Source organism: Protopterus annectens, chromosome 3.part0 (assembly GCF_019279795.1).
Source record: "Protopterus annectens isolate FY-2018-M chromosome 3.part0, PAN1.0, whole genome shotgun sequence".
In the NCBI taxonomy this organism is placed as follows: domain Eukaryota; kingdom Metazoa; phylum Chordata; order Ceratodontiformes; family Protopteridae; genus Protopterus; species Protopterus annectens.
In genome coordinates, this window is record NC_056731.1 from 1185042262 (window position 1) to 1185058406 (window position 16145).

At 37.6% G+C, this 16145-nt stretch overlaps 1 protein-coding gene across 2 annotated transcripts in view; it reads right to left on the reverse strand.

The window, feature by feature from the left end:
• The window catches only part of ELOVL2 (ELOVL fatty acid elongase 2), a 921742-nt gene that overhangs the window by 426641 nt on the left and 478956 nt on the right, over window positions 1-16145 (reverse strand). For both annotated transcript variants that reach the window (XM_044065398.1, XM_044065397.1), the window contains one exon: window positions 12809-12996. In XM_044065398.1, the coding sequence (XP_043921333.1) occupies window positions 12809-12973 (165 nt within the window). In that variant the 5' untranslated portion in view covers window positions 12974-12996. The remainder of the gene's footprint in view (window positions 1-12808; window positions 12997-16145) is intronic.

The following is a 16145-nucleotide window of genomic DNA, read 5'->3' on the forward strand; positions in this document are numbered from 1 at the left end:
TGGATGAATAGAAGGATGCATGAAGGGGTAAAGAAAAATAAAAATAAAACATTTACCAAGGGAAATGATAGTGAGGGCATTAAAATGGTCCTCACTTATAGCAGTGACGTGGGTAACATTAGTGATATTATTAAACGACACTGGCAAATATTGTACACTGACCCAGAGCTTAAGACACAAATAGGGAATGCTCCGAAATTTATTTTTAGAAGGAATAAGAATCTAAAGGATATATTATGTAAGGAACCTAGTAATAAGAGAAATATTAAGATTAACAGTAATGGTACCTTCCCATGTTATCAATGTAAGGCTTGTCACTTCATATTGCAATCTCAAATATTTGTACATCCCAGGACAAATAAACAATATGTTTTTGAAGGATATGCTGATTGTAAAACTAAGAATTTGGTATATATAGCTGTATGTCAAGGATGTGAAACTTACTATGTGGGAAAAACCAATAATATGTTTAAGACCAGAATTTACAAACATTTATCAGATATTAGACTTGGTAATGAGCATAATGCTTTGGCATTACATGTGAAGGATAACCCTACGCATTCATTTCTATTTATGGTGATACAGGTTGTGATTCCAAACATCAGGGGGGGCAATTTGGTAAATGAAACTGAATGTGCTGAAACCAGGTGGATAGTGCGATTAGGAGCAGATAGGTCTCCTGGTATTAATGGGTATATACCTTTAAAACCCATCCTACAGAAAAGGAGGGCTTTTTATTGAAATGTGATAGGCTGATATTTATTTTAAATATGTGAGGTTTTATACTGTGTGTTATCTGATGAAGGGCATATGGCCTGAAAGCGCTCATCTGTGGAAATAAAGTTTTATGGTACATTTATCGACGTGGTTGTCCTCTGTTTGCTTGTTTTTGGATCTTATTTTACAGTGGGTTTAAAAGATTAGAATAGATCACACTGTTAAGTTGCAAAGTCTTCTGGCCAACATATCCGTCATGCAGCTTTAATGAAGGCATAACTGTCTAGGTCACATGACTGTGCTATCTGATTATATTAGCATAATATTTAAGGTGCAGGATCAGTAATATTTTGAAAGTATCATCTTTAGTCAAATTGCTGTACTTCCACTTTAGAAACATCTTCAGAATTGATATCCACTTCATCCCAGTGACATGGCAAGCATGTTTCATGTGCTCTCCTCTCAGATGGTTTACTGTAATGTTCATTGTCTTGGGTTATACGATGTTGAAATCATGTGACCTCAGTAGGCTCAAAACTTTGTCAAGAGAGTGTTGACTATTATGCCATGTTCTGAATACCTGTATTCTGCAGACTGCACTGTTTGCCAGGTGCTGTGAAATCAACATTTAAAATTCATATCTTGATGTTTCATGCCTTGAACAGTACACCTCCTGCCCCACTTAAAGCATCTGTCAAAGACCTGCTATCTTTTCCATCCACTCTGGTCATCTGGAAAGAGGATTGTCTTGATTCACAGAACATGCTTATAAAGTTTTCACATTTTTTGCCCACCCATTGCATGTCCTGTAGAATCCACTGTCACATCAGATTTGGGACTGTGATACCAAGGTCTTATTTTGAAGGTCACCAGTGAAAATTTGTACAGAGTATTTTGACACATAATTTTTAGCAGTGCTGATAAAAGGCTACTAATGCTGGTCTAGAAGCTCATGAATTATTAAACACCAACCATTTAGATAAGCTGGAAGGAAGCAATGAGAGTAATTATTAGTATTCCCTGATGTTAGCTAGAGAAGAAAATTGCCTGAAAAGCTGCACTTCCAGGGATTATTTTTATAGGTTCATAGAGGTAAGTGCTAGGCTAGCTGCTCTTGTGGCCAATTTAAGCCTAGCCAGTTTCCCTTTTTTGTGGTTGAATTAACCTATCCTATTTGGTTAAATATTGTCTATACCCATCCTTTTTTGATAATTATAGATTACCCCTAATAAGAATAACTGGGATCATATTATAGATAAACTGGGGGGACTCATGCACAGGATTAAGCATTTAGGAGCTGTCTCTGTCCATTAGTAGTACAGGGGGCAGTTCAGGGGTAAATTTTCTGTTTTCCATTCATAGATCCAAGTTGCACTTGAATAGGGACAGGAATAAACATTCTTTTATGTAGTTGGGGAGTCTGTTGCAGAGCAGCACTAACCTCTGTGAGATATGCCTGTCCTTCCAAACCATTCTGTTGATGTAGTAGAAGAGATTTAGATCCCCAGACAGAATATTTCTGATGCCATTTGACTTGGTAATGTGCAGTAAATACATCAGTATTAGGTCAGAGGTTGCCTTGTAATCACCTCTTAGCAGTCTGTAGGATACTGAGTATAGGGATAGGGCTTTGAGTCAGTCCATGTAGGACAAGTTGTTTAGCCCTTGTATCCTTTTAGTAAGGTATATCTGAGGTAATTTCAGTTATTTTTTTTATTTATTTATTTATTTTACATTTGTTGACCGGGCTAGTCCAGCTGGATACATATCCATTTTCAGCAGAGGCCCGGGGAGAAAAGCTCCTCGAGAGTACAAAACAATGTTTGACGTTAATCAAATAAAAACAGTAAATAAATTCACAGTTTAAGAAATAGAAGTACTATATACAATTAAGCTATTTTATGCAAAAAAGAACATATTGAAATAAATAGTTGGGTAAAAAATAAGTAAATAAGTACGGTACAGGAACATGCTAGAAAGAGGTGTGCTAACATAAGATACTAGAGTGACAAAGAGAGATATTAAGATATAAGAGAGAGTCCAAATTAGTTGAAAGACAAGTTAAGCTTCTGGATTCCAGTATGCAGGTAGATTATGCAGACATTAAGATTTAGAAATTTAGTGAGAAAACAAGAGTTGTTAGTCTGGGTTAAGACAGGTGCATAGCCAATGTGTTTTAAGGTAGGATTTAAGCCTGATTTTGAATTGCGTAAGTGATGGTAGTGAGGTTAGGTCGCTGGGAAGAGAGTTCCAGGTTTTACCAACGGTGTTAGAAAATAGAGAGTCCCCTGCCTTGTTGTTGGCTATGTGTGTTAGTACTAGCATTTTAGTAGCTGAGCGCAGGGTATTAAGGTTACTGTAGGGAGTGATAAGGTTGGTAAGAATTGGTGTGTTACTAGGCTGATACAGGAATGCACTATTTAAACACATAGAGGAATTTGGTCAGCAGCATTTCTTTAGGTTTAGAATTATTGACCAGGTTACACCTACACCTAGGGGAGGGGACCTAAATAATCACTTAGAAATCAAAGAATATGAATGGATTTTGAGACTTATGAGTGATTCAAAACCAGGCTTAAATAGCCAAGTTAGTCTCAAACCTATTTTAGTTAAATTGAGTAGAGCTAATCTCTTAGAAGTTTTATCTGAGTATTTTATTAAAGTTTTATTAAAGTATTTTATGTTAAGTTTGTATTAAGTTTTTTTAAAATGTTTTTGTAAAATGTTTTTGTGATTTGGATGACATATCATGTGATTTTGGCTGCAGGTCATGTGATATACTTGGACATATATATAAAGAGCTGGTTTTATGCATTGTTTAGTATTGAGAAAGGATTGTATCCGAAAGCTTTACTTATATAAAGTGTTTATCCAGTGGTTTCTTGTCTTGTTCTTTGCATTTTGGTTCCTGGCTGTCAGGAATACCACAGGTTGTGACAGACGTATCTTCCAATGCTGATAGCACTGGGGTAATGGATGAAGGTTCTGGAATTCCAATTATAACAACAACTAGTACTTTTTGAGGGACTGAGAAACCTCATTGTTCTCCCACTGAAAACAGTGGCACATTCTAGAAACAGTTTTAGAGAAGGAGAATCCCTCACAGGGAGATTCAGATATAATACGCTTCTCAGAATCTGAATCAAATATCTGAGGAGAAAACCCTGCATCTGCCCCTTTAGATTCCAAATCTTGAACTTATTCAGTAAAAGAGGAATCCATTTTTCCATAAACTATCTTATAAGAGTGGTGAATAGCATTACAAGACCCTGAGACAAGGAAAGTTGCGGCAAAATGAACTAATATGGTCAGCAACAGCTTCCCCTGGGATGGGCATAACATCTAGGATAATAGGAGGCATATTCCCTACCCACTCTCCCAAAAGACAGACAAGAGTGTCTCTCCCCTCCCAGTGAGGGGACCCCCAACAACCACAAAGGACATGGCTAATCCCCAGTCCATAGTCGCTATATGGTTAACACCAGAGGGATCTAGTGAAAAGGATTAGTGGTTGGAGGAGTCAGTTTTTGGCCACAGCAGACCCACCCACTTGTTGCTGAGGCAAATTATAAACCTGCTGTGGTGGCAAAGGCTGCTTAATTAATGTTTTGCTTTTTTGGCTAGAGAAAAGGTCTAACCGACAGCCAGATAGTTCGTTCCATGACCTAGATGAAAATGGGGCTTCTTTCTTGTGGAAGCTTACTAGCATTAGTCGGTAAGACATAAAAGTTGCACAAAAGTCAGTTTTTCACTCAAAAATACAGAATAAAAAGCACTTAAACTTTACCCAATCCCAAAATAGTAAAATAAATACAATTTCTCCACAGACAAATAGTTTTAAATGACTTTTAAGAACTTTTTTTGTCACAAAGGTAACACTGTGTGCTCCTGTTTGAAAGCAAATAAAAGGAATGTAGCAGTCTATTAAAAATAGCTGCTTTAGTCTGCAAAGTAGTTAAAACAAACAAACAAAAAATAACTTATCTGCCCAGCAATGGAACAGTATTAGCTGACATTTGCTGCTGAAAAGTCTGCATTGGAAAGCTCTACTTGGTGGAAGGAAATCTCAGAAGGGCTTGACATCCAAACCTATTTTTCAGTCAGCTTAGCTGAAGCTAACAGTTTGGGGGCATGGAAGTTGCCCTGAAGCTTTGAAGCTGGATGACTGTTATATCCTATGCAGAGTATAACCCATAGAGTTTAGCAATAATCAGCATGATGAACATTCAAAATATCAATGCTGTGCAGATAATATTCAGTTATGTTTTCACTCACAAGTATGTGTCTTATCTTATTATAGCAATGGATTATTTGAAAGACCTCCTTCGCTGGATGACATGCAAATGTCTCAGACGATAGTCTTGCTAAAATGGAGGTAAAGCCATGCATGCAATTGGTAGGCCTTCAAATGCTCCTAACTTTACCCTTGTAACTTACTACAGAAGTAGCAAGCAAGAGTTTGTGATGTGAGTGAAGAATATGGGAGTGTACTCTGACCATGTACTGGCAACGAAAGAAAAAGTATCTGTGATATCTTATTTTACAGTGGGTTTAAAGATTAGAATAGATCACACTGTTAAGTTGCAAAGTCTTCTGGCCAACATATCCGTCATGCAGCTTTAATGAAGGCATAACTGTCTTGGTCACATGACTGTGCTATCTGATTATATTAGCATAATATTTAAGGCGTAGGATCAGTAATATTTTGAAAGTATCATCTTTAGTCAAATTGCTGTACTTCCACTTTAGAAACATCTTCAGAAATGATATCTACTTCATCCCAGTGACATGGCAAGCATGTTTCATGTGCTCTCCTCTCAGATGGTTTACTGTAATGTTCATTGTCTTGGGTTATTCAATGTTGAAATCATGTGACCTCAGTAGGCTCAAAACTCTGTCAAGAGAGTGTTGACTATTATGCCATGTTCTGAATACCTGTATTCTGCAGACTGCACTGGTTGCCAGGTGCTGTGAAATCAACATTTAAAATTCATATCTTGATGTTTCATGCCTTGAACAGTACACATCCTGCCCCACTTAAAGCATCTGTCAAAGACCTGCTATCTTTTCCATCCACTCTGGTCATCTGGAAAGAGGATTGTCTTGATTCACAGAACATGCTTATAAAGTTTTCACATTTTTTGCCCACCCATTGCATGTCCTGTAGAATCCACTGTCACATCAGATTTGGGACTGTGATACCAAGGTCTTATTTTGAAGGTCACCAGTGAAAATTTGTACAGAGTATTTTGACACATAATTTTTAGCAGTGCTGATACAAGGCTACTAATGCTGGTCTAGAAGCTCATGAATTATTAAACACCAACCATTTAGATAAGCTGGAAGGAAGTAATGAGAGTAATTATTAGTATTCCCTGATGTTAGCTAGAGAAGAAAATTGCCTGAAAAGCTGCACTCCCAGGGATTATTTTTATAGGTTCATAGAGGTAAGTGCTAGGCTAGCTGCTCTTGTGGCCAATTTAAGCCTAGCCAGTTTCCCTTTTTTGTGGTCGAATTAACCTATCCTATTTGGTTAAATATTGTCTATACCCATCCTTTTTTGATAATTATATATTACCCCCAATGAGAATAACTGGGATCATATTATAGATAAACTGGGTGTACTCATGCACAGGATTAAGCATTTAGGAGCTGTCTCTGTCCATTAGTAGTACAGGGGGCAGTTCAGGGGTAAATTTTCTGTTTTCCATTCATAGATCCAAGTTGCACTTGAATAGGGACAGGAATAAACATTTTTTTATGTAGTTGGGGAGTCTGTTGCAGAGCAGCACTAACCTCTGTGAGATATGCCTGTCCTTCCAAACCATTCTGTTGATGTAGTAGAAGAGATTTAGATCCCCAGACAGAATATTTCTGATGCCATTTGACTTGGTAATGTGCAGTAAATACATCAGTATTAGGTCAGAGGTTGCCTTGTAATCACCTCTTAGCAGTCTGTAGGATACTGAGTATAGGGATAGGGCTTTGAGTCAGTCCATGTAGTATAAGTTGTTTAGCCCTTGTATCCTTTTAGTAAGGTATATCTGAGGTAATTTCAGTTATTGCATGTGGCTGGACAGATACATGCCAAAGGGGGCATTATATTCAATGATTGGCCTAAAGAGGGCTGAGTAAAGGGGGGCAATGACATCCCTAGATCTAGATACAATTCTTTTGTGTATGAGCTCCACAATATACAAGGTCTTTCTTACAATAGACACTTGTTGGTCAAAAGTTCAAAGATCACTGTCCACATTAAGTTTCCAAATCCTCAACAATTGGGTCAACTCTTAAAGGCATATAGTCAAAGTGGTAGGTCCTTGGAGTAGAGGACTTCCCAAAGGATACAATAATGAATTTTTAGCATTTAGCTTCAGTCCATGGTTTTGGTACCAGCTGCTTGTTTGGGACAAACATTCCTGCAGGATGGCTAAGTCATTTTGGGGATTCAGTGAATGCTCCTAGTTTGCAATCATCTGCAGACTTAGCTAGAGTCCTTTAGTATTTCTTAGTACTTTTGCTACTGCTTTCGTACATTTTTCAATAAACATTATTTAGGTATGTTGCAAAGTTTTCGTCTGAATTATTCTTTGCCAATTTTCATGAGAACAGATACAAGCCACTTGCTCTCCATATATCCACAGAAGTGCTACATAGATGCTGCCTGTTACTCGGTCAGATGAGGGAGTACTGGCACTTCCAGATAAGTCAGTCAGTTACTCTAAGGTATCTAAAGAAGTGCTGTACTAGGAGAACAGCATTTACCTCAGGCCACCTTGTTTCATATTTCTATTTTACATATGGTGATTAAACACAGTAATTCTTTATACATGAAATTCATTTTCATTGGTTCATATGTTCTTCCTAGGCAGGTAGCCTGTACAACCATATACTGCCTAATACATTTGCCAGTCTGTTCAGTGAGGGTCATACTGGTTACCCGGAAGATTGAATTTTTGGTTACCCATTCAATTATCAAGGCATAACTTGAAGGAAGCATTGTGTTACATTGGTTGACATGCAATGGGAGCTTGTTTCTTCAGTAGGGGATTCTTATGGTAAGGAACCTATTTCTCAAAGAGGTCTTACTTATGTTTTGGTGACGGTTGGATTCCTTAGAGTGTGTATTTTAGTGTCACTAGTGTTTCTGAGGTACAGGAAGTCTACTGGGACAGGTTCCTTTATAACCCGGAAGAGGAATCAGAGATTACTATCCTGCAGCAAGCACAAGACAGGAAAAAGGAAGAGGGAATTTTAGCTTTTCTGGTTAACTAAGGGGGAAATTGTTCCTCTGATTTCTTAATTAGAAAACAAAATTAGTCCTCTGCCATCTTTTTCAATTGGGCAAGGTGTTTGGTAAGGCCGGGCCAATTTCAAATGGTGTGCTGCATTCTAGGATTAGTTTGGAAGGGGAAGAATAGAGGGGGATTATGACAGCCTTCAAAGATTTCATAAATTCTGTAGATATTGCAAGGCCATCAAGTCTTATGACCATTCATATCTTGCAAGTACCCTCTCTCATGCCTCACTTTCTTCCTCGAGGAAGACCACACCAGTCAATCCCAGAGTAAATTTGTGACTACCCATCCAGTCCTCTAGATTAAGTTTAAGGAAGATAGAGAGTCACACTGTTTCATACGCTGGGAAGTTTTTATTTCAGAGGTTAGGGAGCTGCTAGGTTAGAAACCTATTCCTCCAACATGTTTTATTTATTTTTGATGAACATTTAGGTCCCCGGTTCTAGTATTGGTGAAGATGTTGAACTTGTGGAAATAAAGGAGGTCCAGGACAATTGGGTCATTAATGGCATAGTAAGTAAGACAAAGATCTCTCCTCAAAGATCTATGAGACACCGAAAAAGGGGACAGAGCTATCAGCAACTCTTAATAGCTCATGGACTTTAGATCTATGGTCTATTTGGTTGGGAATCTTTGGCACCTTTCTAATTGTTTGATATGTTTAGAAATATACATCACAAAGGGGCATTGTACTCAGTAAATGGTCTACTCAATACTGACTATGAGCTATTGATTACCTCATTAGACCTTGATGATATTCTTCGGTAATTAGCAGACCTAGTCCTAAGTCCTTGACTACAGTTTTGTTTTGTAATGTGTTGTATTGTTTATACAGTACAATGAGGGGAGGAGTCACCTGCCAAAAGAAATAATGCCACAATTTTTAGTATTTAGTTTTAGCCCATTTTTAGAAAACTAGGAATTTACTAGGAGGGATTCAGTATGGAGAGCTTGGGTGTCAGAGGGTAACTTAACAACAACCCCCCAAGTTTGCAGTAGTTAGCAAACTTTGTGAGTCAGATATCTTACTCCATTGTTTGGTGATCTGAGACATAAATGCCAAAAAGGAGAGGCCCCAACATTGAGCCCTGAGGTACACTGATGGTCACTTTCATACATTCTGTTGAGGCAACTGCAACTCTCACCATGTGAAGTATGTCACCTACTTTACAATCCGTCTTACCTCATACAGGTTGATTTTTAAAGTAGCTGGCATCTATATGATGCCAACACAGTGAATGTTGTCAAATGCTTTGCCAGATCAAGATATGCCATGTATACTGCATGGCCACCAGCTACAGCCTCTGTAACCCTTTTGAAGAAGTTTACCAGATTTAATAGACAGGATCTACCCTTCACAAAGCCAAACGTTTTAGAGTCAAGTCTAATAATATTTTTGCTATTTTAGTTTATGAGGTCAGTTATAATACATTTAATGGCTTTGCAAATTTGGCTTGTAAGGCCTATAGGTCTGTAACTACCCATGCCAGTTACAAGGTTACCCTTAGAGAGGGACATTACTGCTGCACTGAGACACTCATCAGGGTCAAAACCCATCATCAGTAACCAAAGTTAGGTTAAACAGTTTAAGGAGTGAGTCTGCAAGGGCATGTTTAATCCTATTAACTAAGAAATTAGGTATATTGTCAGGTCCTATGGAGGAATTATTTTTGGTCTTTTTTGCACTTTCAGTGAAGGAAAAATCTTGAAGGTATAACGTTGGCAACTAACTGGACAAGGTAAAAGGTTTTCCTAAATTTATGTGTTATAAAATGATTGAGTGACAGTTTATTTTCAATGAAGGTACCTAGATATCTAAGTATACCGTAAGTGGAGTCTCATTTATGTGATAATCATCAGATTATCATCATCATCATGGGTCTTTTAAAAAAGTAACAGCACCACATTTGTTGGCATTAAGCTTAAGCCCATGGTTGGTACCCCAAGTGTTACTTCTGGCAAGTCCCCTTGGATGATATAAGTATTCATTTTGGGGTCAGTAATAGTAAGAAATTTACAGTCTTCTGCAAACTTGGCTAGGTATTAGATATTTAACATTTGCTTTCAAATCACAGAAATAAACTCCAAACAGGAAGGAACCCTCTGAGAATCCCTGAGGGATGCCATTAGAGATGTAACTTTTAGATGACAAAATGCCACTAACTCTTACTGTGTGCATTAAGTCAGGCAGCAGTCTGCAACCCAATGAGTGACAAGGGGGTTATGTTTAGATTGTCATTTTTAGTTTTGGAAAGAGTTTCTAGGATGTGGTTCATAGTGATTTTGGAAGAAGCAGAGCTTAGTGATTCGAGAGGTGGAAAATGGAGTTGAGTTGGAGTGGTGAACTAGAACTGAATTTTTCAGTTAGAACATCAGCTAAAGCTTCAGGATTAGAATACGTAGCAGTATTTGACATGAGCTCAGTGCAGTGTTGGGAATTACTTCTAATACTCCTAACATAATTAAAAAGGCTTTCTGGTAAAAATGCCACATTAAAATAGTAGCAACTTTCAGTGCATACTGTGCCACTTCTAAATGGTGGGCTTGGGTGTGCTTGTACTCTTTACTGGCCTGCCTAAGTAACTTCTTATGGTGGGTGGTGGAGGATCTTTTATACGAAAGAAGTAGTTCTTTTCCAGTTTTATAGTTTATTTATTTAGGAGTTCTAACATAGAAATTTTTGGGAATTATTTTTGAATTCCCTAGCCAAACTTTGCCAAATGGATTTCTCTATATATGGGGTTAGGTGTATATAGAAGTCAAGTTTTCCATAATGACATTAGTGAATGGATCAACAGAGAGGGAGTGTTGTTGAATTTCTTCAGGTCCTCAGGCATTAGTTTGGTTCTACAGTAATCTCTGAATATGGTAGAATTATTGGGCAACATGGTACTAGATATACATCTCTCCTAGGGCAGAGCATTTAAAATCATTCATCTTCCTGTGGGCTACTACCATATCATTCCTGTGTTTGTGGTGGAGGAACTAAGGGCTCTGGTTATGTCATGACCCTTGCACCATAGAGATAGCTGACTATGAACCTGTCTTTACTCAACCTGGCTATCAGTGAGTCTGACTTTGGAGTCACTTATTATTAGTAGTACATTGCCATGTGTGACACTAACTCTGGAGGTCTTGTGAGAGTGAGCTTGGAACATGAGCAACTTCTCTTAGGTGTAGGTGAAGGGTATAGACGAGGGTGTATTTGTGAATCTGGTACTATGCGGCTAAGTTTTTTTCTAAGCAGTGTTTATAAGGCTCAGATAGCAATTTCATTTCAACTTCAGAATAAGTGGGTCCAGTGTTGTGTGGTTGGGATGTGGTGGCAAGCTGTTTATTCATATATAAGGTGTGTTTATGAGACTAGCCTACAAACTGAGTTAGTGTTTGTATCTTTCATAAGCTGTATTAGTATGGGATAGGAGTCAAGGATTGATACTGTACATGAGGCATTTCCTACACTGCCTCAGACTCCCTAGTGCAAGATTTCTGGCAACAGAAGGGGAACAGGCAGATGGTGAACCCATTTTTACTGGGACCAATGAAGATCAGATAAGTTACTAACTACTTAACCTAAATTATTAGAACGATGTACTAGAAGATGCCTTGAATTTAACACTGATTTGTGCACTGACTCCTAACTGGCCATTTCTAGTGCTGGTCTCACTACAAGTGCACACATCTTGTAATCAATGTCTCTGTGCCCCTTATCTTACCAGGAGCAATGTAATTTATCAAAAAATCAAAAACTTTATGAAGGGCATGGAAAAAATATGAGGCAAAATCTGGGACTTTCTGCAAAATCTCAGACAGCTGAGAGGTATGCTTGCAGGTCTCACAGGTTCAAAATCTTTATCAGTTTTTTCAGTTTACTTTTTATGTTTTGTTTGAAGTGAATTATTATTATTATTATTATTATTATTATTATTATTATTATTCATGACTGTATATTTGATAAAGGTGCATTTGTGACCTCGGCAGAAAAGTACAGGCGTGATGCACTTAAGTGTAGTCCATTTCTGCTGCATTATCTACATATGTGAGAAAGGCATATCTGTGACTGCTGCAGAAAAAGGCATGCACAGGTATGATGGGCTTCATTTACAGTTAATATCTCTTTGTACTGCATTATTCTTTGCCATTTTAATGGATCTTCAAAAGCATCTTTACTTTTCAGTAACAACTAGGCATAGAGCTTTACCTGCCTCATAAAAAAGCATGTCAATTCCCCTGTAAAAATCAGAAGACTGGAACATCTCCCCTCAGGTTGTGCAACTAAAAATTCTGAGTTCCGCAGCTTACTTTAATTTTCTAAAATGCTGTGAGGTAATATTCATTGATAATGGCAATAAGCAAGAGAAAGGGCGTTAAACTGACTCCATAAACATAATGTTACAAATGTACTGTTTTTATTATCACAATTTATTTCACTTTGATATCATGCTTACATAGGAGTATGACATGTTCTGCTTTCATTTATATTTAATTCTCAAATTATTCAGGCATTCAGTCTAGTGCTAACAAGGATAGCTGATTTGGTACTTTGTGGGATTTGCACTACTAAGCAAACTGTTTTCAGGTTAATAGTTCTGGTAATAAATGTGTTAGGACAAGAGCCAAATTAAAACACAGACTCCAGGTTACATGAAAAGACTTTAGATCCAACTGTCAAGTTCAGTTTTCATTGCAGTTTTTATTATTAACATTTTGAATGATCAGAGGCTTCCTTTCCTGGTCTGTAAAAAGAAAATATATTTTATAACAGCCTCCACATTAGTCAAGTTAAACCTTACCTCTATTAACATGTATAGTGATAAAAGCATTACTGCAAGGTTATATCCAATTAATAGTTTCTGGAGTGAAAATGCTGGTCTGTTCTTCATGTACTTTGGTCCCAGCCATATAATAATAAGGTACAGTAAAGTAAGGCAGAATGTGGGTAAATAGGAATCCAACATGAGCCATCCTCGAACCCTGGGATCTAAAATTGGAAAAAATTATTACAGTTAAGAAATAAAAGTATGCAATATGCCACTTAAGTCAAAGGAACAAATTATTTTCATCTAAGATTCAGATTGGTAAAACTTACACCTTTCATGGGACAGAAATTATTTTCTACTGTTAATGACACATTAGGGCTGCCAGGAAAACATCAGTGAAAAAGTAACGTGATTATAAACTTCTGATTCCAAAGTTTCCAAACCAACATTTTTTTTCTATCCTTTCTCAAGAATAAAGTCACAGACAGCATCCTAAGTCTTCTAAAACCATCTTTGTAACTATGGGTGGGATTTGTACTGAACATTTTCATAGGTCATATATGTGCGTGAGTCACTTATACTAAGTTGTAGTATGACAAACAGTGTAGCACAGTGGAGTACACATAAGCATTCCATTATGCTACACTTAGCTATACCAGAATCAAAAATGGACTAATTGGATAGAACTGGGGAATATTTTGGCATGCAGCCAAGTGTCACCCCCAACAGATCAGTGACCCCTGTCTATCTCAGTATTTTTACCCCCAACAGATCAGTGACCCCTGTCTGTCTCGGTATCTTTACCCTCAACAGATCAGCGACCCCTGTCTACTTCAGTATTTTTACATATTTTCATTGGTGAACAGTGTTGTGGAAACAGCTGTGCTTCCAAGCAGCTCCTGAGTACCTGCTCTGCCTCTCTGTGGCCACCTCATACAGCTTGGTTTGCACACTGCTGGATTACAGAAGGTATATATGGGGGGGGGGTCAGCTGTATTTCCAGGTCACATCACAGCATCTGGTCTGCCTTCCACTGGGTACCCTATGCAGCTTGGCTTGTATGCGTCTTCATTACACAAGATGTATGGTGCTACAGAAACTCCATGGTAAGCAAAGCATCTGTGCAATGCAGTTTAATGAAGAATTCCATGCCATCTTGACTGCTGTTCCCTATTTTTTTAATTTCTCCAAGTCTTTTGGAGTTTCTTATACCATGATGGGAATGAACCCCATTCCTAAGCCTAAGTACGAATAAAGTTTATGAAATTAGTATTGTTTCAATCTTTGATGTTAACCAGAAGTGTTCTTTGCAGCACCTGTAATATGCCCATTACTGACTCCTGCAATTTATACAAAGTTATATGTATTGTTAACATATCTAAGAATGACTGTAAATTCTTTTTTGTAAGACACATTGCTCCTACTACTATTGGAACTGTCACTTCTATCTAGTTTTCTCGCAATTATTTTTTGAACTGTTAGTAGTGGGTGATCCCATGTGATATAAACTTCATCATTTTCTATAATGCTTTGTGGCTCATGTTTCCGATGTTTTTCAGCTACTTCAGTATAATGCTTGTGCAATCCCCAATGCATCAGTCTTGCCACACTATTATGCCTTTCAGTATACAGTCCTTCTCCCATTAATGTATCACAACCTGCAACAAGATGTGTGACTGCTTCCAATTCTGTTTCACAAAACCTACAGTTGTCTTGTTTCTACCACATGTTCAATGAGCATTATAAACCAACATGTACGCAGTCCAGTATCTTGGGCCACTAACATTAACCTTTCGCCTTTTAATTTAAATTCGCCTCTCCTTAAAAATTCCTGCATTCAATCCTGATCAACATGAGATTGTTCCAAGAGTTGCCTATACTTGCAACTATATTTATGCATCTTTCACATTTCTTGCTTTCTCATCCGATTCTTCACCTTATATTCTTTCTTTTTTTTTTGGCACATTCGGTTGCTGCCTGATTTTTATCTACTTCTGGTTTGATTTCCATTCCTCCTTGAGACTGATGCCAAACTAAGCAGGGAAGTCACTTTAGACTTATTCTCCTCATGTTTTAAAACTTTCACTACATTTGGATCTTGTGAGGTCAGAAAATATGCATGCAGTCCTGTGACTGCAGATCTATACATGCAATAAATTTTGAGGAGGTCCATACCTCCTTTAGAATGGGAAATATATAGACTTGGTATCCACTGATTTTTATAAATCATTTGATAAGCATGAAACATTCTTCTTGTTTTTCTGTCCAACCAATCCAGAACATTTTGGGGCGAGTCAATCACTCCAAAACTGTAAGTTAGGACAGGAAGGGAAATTGGTTTACAGATTTCAGTGGTGTTTTAAGTATTAATTTTAGTCTTCTAAAATATTCCTGAATAAGTTTTGTTCATGTTTTATTGTTGGTCCTTTATCAATTCTCAAATATTTATCCACTCTCTCTTGCTAAAGCTCTTTTATATCACATTCCTGTCCCAGGATGATGTTTTCTTGGTGCTGCGGCTTTCCTGCTTTAAAGGTTGCCTTTGCACATTTATCAAGACCAAATTACATTGTTATATCATCTGAACAAGTTTTTACCATTTGAAGTTGTGCGTTCAATTCCTCATGAAGTGTACAGTTTTACATCATCCACAAAAAGAAGATGAGAAGTCTTTATACTTTGTTGTTTTCTGGGAGCTAAATTGTAGCCATCGCCTAATCTGTTAAACAGACAGCTTAATGGGTTAAGGGCAAGACAAAATAGAAGTGGTGACAACTATTTTTATCCATGGAATGATGATTCGTCCTTTTTCATGGCTTAACTGCAAAGTGGTTTACCACAGTTTCATGATCCCCGTAATGTAATCAATTAGTGTAGGGTGTATGTCTTAAATTTTTAAGCACTCTTTTATCCACGAATGTGGGATACTGTCAAATGCTTTTTAGTAGCCTATCCATGCCATACTTAGATTCTTACCTTTTTTTACAGTTTTCCATTATGACTTTAACAACAAATGATCCTTTGTTCCATATGACTTTATTTTGTTACCCTTTTGTTTTACTGCCATGATTGAGTTCATAGGATCACAGGCGATTACTAGGCTATCGGCACTGAGATCATTTTAAGCCTAGCTGTTTCAACCAAATGTAATACCATAAAAGTGCTAGTCAATACCCAAGATTCCATTTAGTGATGACTGCTCATGTCCAGGAGGGTTGTGGATGCTATCCCCAGTACGAATTTATGGTGCCCCATCCACTTGTCCACATTCCTCTTGAACAGTGTCATAAAGGTGCTTTGTTTCACATGAATTGGTAGCCTGTTCCAAAGACATGGCAGTCACTGGAAGATAAATCTGTTCCTCCAGCAT